Source organism: Silene latifolia, chromosome 1, assembly GCF_048544455.1.
Source record: "Silene latifolia isolate original U9 population chromosome 1, ASM4854445v1, whole genome shotgun sequence".
NCBI classification, from domain to species: Eukaryota; Viridiplantae; Streptophyta; class Magnoliopsida; order Caryophyllales; family Caryophyllaceae; genus Silene; species Silene latifolia.
Window position 1 is genome coordinate 74,098,496 of NC_133526.1, and position 6,141 is coordinate 74,104,636.

The 6,141-nt window shown below is 38.3% G+C and overlaps 1 protein-coding gene across 1 annotated transcript; it reads right to left on the reverse strand.

The window, feature by feature from the left end:
• Nucleotides 1-571: 571 nt before the first annotated feature.
• On the reverse strand, nt 572-5,571 carry LOC141606459 (uncharacterized). Its single transcript, XM_074425603.1, has 4 exons — nt 4,941-5,571; nt 4,522-4,696; nt 3,209-3,486; nt 572-948 (listed from the first exon to the last, which is right to left on the reverse strand). The coding sequence occupies exons 1-4, from the start codon at nt 5,352-5,354 to the stop codon at nt 841-843; spliced, it is 975 nt and encodes a 324-aa protein (XP_074281704.1). The 5' UTR covers nt 5,355-5,571; the 3' UTR covers nt 572-840.
• Nucleotides 5,572-6,141: the final 570 nt, after the last annotated feature.

Genomic DNA, 6,141 nt, shown 5'->3' on the forward strand with positions numbered 1-6,141 from the left:
TGATTGAAACTAAATCCAGGATTAACTGGAAAACCCCCGAAATAAAGGACAGAAAAAACTGAAAAACGATTCTCCCAAAAAGAGCTTACCATCGATTAATTATCGATGAGAGCCCCGAATTGATGGATGAAGGCTAGGGTTTTTTCAAAGAGAAGGGGGAGAGTTTATATATGATAATTGAACTTAGCGGTTAAACGATGCCAATCCTAACCGATATTTTCTAACAATCTACTACTTTCAAGATTAATTGATGGAGGAGTTGTTTTGATAAATCAAATTTGACAAATTTAACATCTTATCTCTAGATTCTCAACATTTATCTAGAGAGACCTATTAGATGCCCTGGACACTTTCAAATGATGATTCATGTCAGCCGACTCCAAATCATTTTGGGACTAGCGCGGTGATGTTGTATTATCCAAAATTAATATCTGTTGAGTATCGTTAAATGGGGACGGACAATATAAATGTAGGAGAGGTCGCTGCTTATAGTAAAGGCACTATAACAGAACATCATTCTACAAGCAGTATACAATGCAACCTCATTCAAAAATGGAGCTCAGAATCCGCATGGATGAATAACAGAAATATAATGCAACAAGTATTTGAAAATGATACAAGTAAGCAACCTATATTGCTTTTCTTCATCTCAGTTGACGTACACAAATGTAGACACAGATTATTAACTCCATCAGTTACAAAGGTTCAATAAGAAAACCTCCATGTGTGGTGGGTATTGTTCCAATACAACCTCTAATGCAAAAAAGACGTACAAAAATGATGGAATTAAACTAAGTTGTGGAACATACTGTTTTCTTTTGGGGGCTGACTAGCATAATATCATGTCTTCCTTGAAAGGCCTAGAAAAACAGCAGCCGATGATATTTGTGCCTTAAGATCAGCAACATCGATGTCATGACCACCCTCAACAAGACCCCATTTATCAACCTGCAGCAAGAAAAAGCTCATCTTCTTGATATATAATACTCTGTAGGTTTCTTAGAATAAGATCTACGATAGTAGGTTTCTTGAACTTGTAAGTGATCATTTAAGTTACAACAAGAATATTAACCCAATGCCTCAAAGACTCCTGCCTATGACGAGGCAAGGGAGTGCATGCACGCAACCTTAACCCTATTTCTTAAAAAAAAAATATAATAAAAAAAAAGGATTAATTAATGAGAATAATCCATACTATAGGGGGTCTTCTTATATTAATCCAAACTATGCATTAACCCACCTTAATCTTAACTACCCTACTTTCTTCACTGATTGCACTTGTCCATTTTGTTACCTGCTCATCTCGGTAATTTGTATTTTTTTATTGGGATATTCTCTCGTGTACCCCTTAACTTTTTCATTTTCTATGATATACCCCTCTTTTCATGCAAAAAAACTTTGACTGTTAATAACTCTTGGCTACAAATTCAGAATACGATAAATTTTTTTTCCAAATTGACCGTCTTAAAGTGGTCTTCAGTTTGAAAAAAAAATCACCGACGTCTCAACTGGTACTACGGAATTATGGTCGGTCAAAGTTTATTCGTTAAAAAATGTTTGACCAACCATAACTACCGGCTACGAGTTCAAAAAGCGGTAATTTTTTTTTCAAATTTAAGGCCTTGACGAGATAATTGGTTTGAAAAAAAAAATTACCGTTTTCTGAACTCGTAAGAGAGAATTATTGTCGGTCAAAGTTTTTTTGTGAAAAACGAGGGGTACACCTTAGAAAACGAAAAAGTTCAGGGGTACACAAGAGAATATCCCTTTTTTATTTAAAAAGTCAGCCTCCTTCATCTTTGTAACAATCTTCTTCCTCTCCATTTCTTCCTGTTCTTTGTTCTCTCCCCTACCGGTTCTTCCCCTTCTTAATTTATTGTATATTTTTTATTTGCAACAAGTGATGTGTCAAGATACGAATGGAGTGGGACACAGAATGGGACACCAAATGGGACAGAGGATCCTCATTGAAACTGGTATTGGCCTGCCATGTTCTATCTATGTCACCAACTTTTGGACAAACAAGACAATTCACACTCTCCATGAAAACGGTTCCAAATTAACAAGAGCACAAGACTAAAGCTCAATACGAGCGCACCACCATAATCATCACAACGCCACCGTCTCATCCCTCTATTCTCAACCATCATGTTCAATTCCTCCTCTACCACGCACGACACCAGGCTCGACGGCACCGCTCTCGCCATCAACACCTCGTCTCCGTCGTACATCACCTAGCCCAAGTTGCCACCACACTCCTTTGCTCTACCTCCTTCAGCACCATGGTTAAACACCACGGTTCCGAGCTCGAACTCGGAATCGAAACCCAAGCACAAGTTCGCCTTATTCGACTACAGCAAGCATCAATTACAACCACCAGCCATGTATCACCACAACAACAATAACCTGATGTCTGATCGAACCAGCAGGAGCTCCCAATTCTCACCACCTCCCCCCCTGTTGTCCGTAAGACGCACAACTCCAGCCACCGAGACCGCCTCCGCTTCTAGTTGCGTTGTTGTCGTTTGATCGACCCAACCAAGTTCTGAAGTTTGGTGATTTTTGTAGAGGCCATAGGGAGAAATGAGGATGAAAAAGACGGTCTTATCCTTTGTTTCATTTAAGTGCAATGGCATTTTATTCGTTGAGGCATGTCGTTTTGGTTTGTTTTAGGTAATTAAAAATGCACGGATCAATTTATGTGACGACAGAGACCGTAGAGTAGAAGAAAATGGTGAAAGTTAATGGCTAAGAAGGAAAAGGAAAAAGGAACTAAGGTGGGTTATGTTATGTAGAAGGAAAGACCAGTTCCTCAGGTAGCCGGTCACTTAGGTGCAATATGGGAAGAATGTATGATAGTTTGGATTAAAGTGAGTTAATACATAGTTTTGATTTAATATAAGAAGACCCCCCATAGTATGGATTATTCACATTAATTAATCCTAAAAAAAAAACACTGTTTTGGATGACAACCTATGATGGAATTTATGTCCAGAACCATAAATTGTGATGAGTGACTGCTTCGTCACCTTATAAGAAGCATATTTACTATTATAGTCTAGTGAGACTATGTTTTATCATATACCATATCAGGTGATCTAAAAGAAACAGGAGGAAAGGGGAAGGGAGGGCTTAAATAATATAGGCTTCAGAAGCCAACTCCGGTGTACGGGTTCAATCAAGTAACTTAAGAGGCCATAACATTTACCTGTAAATCTTCTTCAAGCCGAATCAATTCAATAGCCTCCTCAATCTTCAATCTACCACGAATTATAGCAATTGAAATAGTTAAAGAGTGTGATGATGATGTCAAAGCATCGATTGCTGCTAGTTCACAATCATCTGCTTTCTTCAATAAACTTTCCACGGCTTTTACAAGACCTTCATCCTGCTTTCCACCAAAAAAACTGGAGTAGACAACAGGCTTGTGGCCAAATTCCGACTCCATCCACTTAAGCAAAGGATCTATCTTCTCAACTTGGCGTTCTGCACCAACGAAATTAACAAACATAGTCTGTCATGGTATGCACACTATTTGGAACAACTTCCATCTAACACCCAAGGTTTTAGTTGCAATATGACAATATGAAACTACTACTCCCTCCTTTTAAATGAATTACATACGTTTGATTATGTTATAATTGCAAGTCTTTTCTCTCGCTATAAAGTCACTGGATATCCTGGATCAAAGAAAAACATGCCACCTTGCTTCACAATACATTCATCTAGAGATGGCAAAAATGCCATCTCTAGATGCACAATGAATATTGGACCTGTACAGTACCATCAACAAGTCCAACAACAACAACAAAGCCCTATTCACAAAGTTTTGGGTCGGCAAACATGAAACCTAAGGAAAAGTTGCTCGGAGGTCAAACATATAAAGGGAGAAACAAATGGGAAAAATAAGAAAATAACCAGAGCCACGCCAATCAAACAGCAAAGAGTAATAGTGTCGTAAAGCTTCCGAATTTAGTGTGACATTGCACAGAGCCACATGTGGACTGATACAAAGGATAATCTTGACCAACATTACACCAATGCCTATATAAAAGCTACGGCCAACGCTAAAGGGGGCCAAATATACGCAGCAGCACAGCCTACCGCATTAATAATGGCAAAACTATTCTGATAGACCCATGATGACATATGCTACACGCCTACACGGCTCTGGTAGACTGGTTATAACATAAACTCTGAATTTTCAACCATAGGGCCAATCAGATAAAAATGTCATTTCTGTTTGTCAACCTCATACAGACAATTGGCCAAATGTCGAAACAAAATTGAAAACTATATTGGCTGTACGAACATTCATGTCAGAGCTTCATTCACCAGTGCAGCATTTAGGTTATACAGCCTTCTACCATATCCACTCCCCAACCTTAGAGACATAAAAGATATGGACCTTGGAAGAGGGGTAAGAGGTTTGCGTAATATTTCATTGTATGCACCAAGCATTAGAAGCATGGGGACAAACAAAGATATTGAAACAATGAAGGAAAACGGGGAAGATCATACCATAGACACCACGGGTCAAGTCATTGTCCTTTGGAGCACGACAAAAGACCAGGTCTTGATTAAATTTACTCATCAAATTGTCAATTATCTTTGGGCGCGTAACGGGAACTCGTTCCAACGCTGTGCAGGACAACTTCATCATTGGCATCGTGAAGGGTCTGATTCCATCTGTTTGCTACAAACAAATACTACATCAACATGTTATCCTATAGATACGATGTAAATCATGTAATAAAGTAAAATGACTCGCTAAATTGGCTGATCTTTTCTGTAATACGGAGTACTCGTATGAAATATCAGTCATTCAATGCAATTGTCGACTACAGTCAATTGGAAACAGACCGTTGTGTTAATAACCAATTTCAATTGTTGTCGGATATTTTAATCAAAGTAAACAAATATACAAGCAAATGGAATACCTGATAATCCCACTCAGCGGCAATGGCGAAAGCGAGAGAAAGAGAGGGCAACTTAAGAGGGCGTTTAGAAGGAGTTTTAAGAGTTCGATAATCAAGCATAACACTCCAACCATTTCCATCTTCAGCTTCTCTAGTTGACACTTTGTTGTAAAACCTTTTACCAACAATTGAACCCGTCATGAACGACATCGGCATAGTCACCGAAGACGATGACGATGACGTTTCCTTCTTCAGGTGTATAGCATCGCCGCTATCCTGTGAGAAGGTGAATGATGCGTCGGAATCATCGGTGGTTGTTTCAGCGGCTGTGGCGGCGGTGGAGAGAGGGCGGTAGTGGTGGGAGAAGGTTGATCGGAGAGTTAGGGTTTGGAATTGGATTGATTTGATGGAGTTTCGAAGTGGGTTGAACGCCATTTTCGGAGTTTGGGTTGGGGTTCGGGTTAGGGAGGGTGTTTCCGGAGATCTGGGTGACACTGATTATAAATTTACCCCCTATTTAAAACGTAAAGGTAAACAAGTGTTCCGATGTGGGAATATAAAAACCAACCTCCTAAACATCGTCGACATTTTACTAATTATCGTCCATATTTTCTAATGACTTTTCTAAATTGCCCCCACTTTAAACTCTCCCTTATAAACTTCATATTTTCCAAAATATGTAGCATACTTCTCACTATAAATTTCTAAAAAAAAACTGTCTCACATAAAACAAAAAAACCGCCTCACATTTCCGTCATCTTGTTCAAACAAAGGTATGTAATCGTTCGTTTATACTTAATTTGTTTTAAAAAATTTGTATTAATTAGTTTAATTAGGATGAATTAGGATAGAAGCGGTAATTGTAGAACGGTTTTAAGACGGAAATTAGTTGATTATGCGTTACTTCTCCTTTGCCCAAACCAAATTCAAGACGAAAATTAGTTTTTTTTTTAGAAAAAAAAAATACAAAAATTGCCCAGACGAAGAACTTTCTCATCCAGACGAAAAAAAATTTCGTCCAAACCTAGGCCCAGACGAAAAAAATTTTCGTCCAGACCTAGTCCCAGACGAAAAAGTTTTTCGTCCCGTCCTAGGTTTGGACGAAAAAATTTTTCGTCCAGACCATATTTTGTATTTTTCTTTTTAAAAAAAAAAAAAATTCCGTCTTACAAAAGTCGTTAAATTTATTAATTTAATATTACTAATTATCTTTAGTTACGAT

Coding starts and splice junctions, on each gene's coding strand:
- LOC141606459 (XM_074425603.1), bottom strand. CDS start 5,354: ATGGCGTTCAACCCACTTCGAAACTCCATCAAATCAATCCAATTCCAA. Junction 3,487..4,521: donor CTTGACCCGTGGTGTCTATG/GTATGATCTTCC, acceptor TCGTTGGTGCAG/AACGCCAAGTTGAGAAGATA. Junction 949..3,208: donor GGCTTGAAGAAGATTTACAG/GTAAATGTTATG, acceptor TTCTTGCTGCAG/GTTGATAAATGGGGTCTTGT.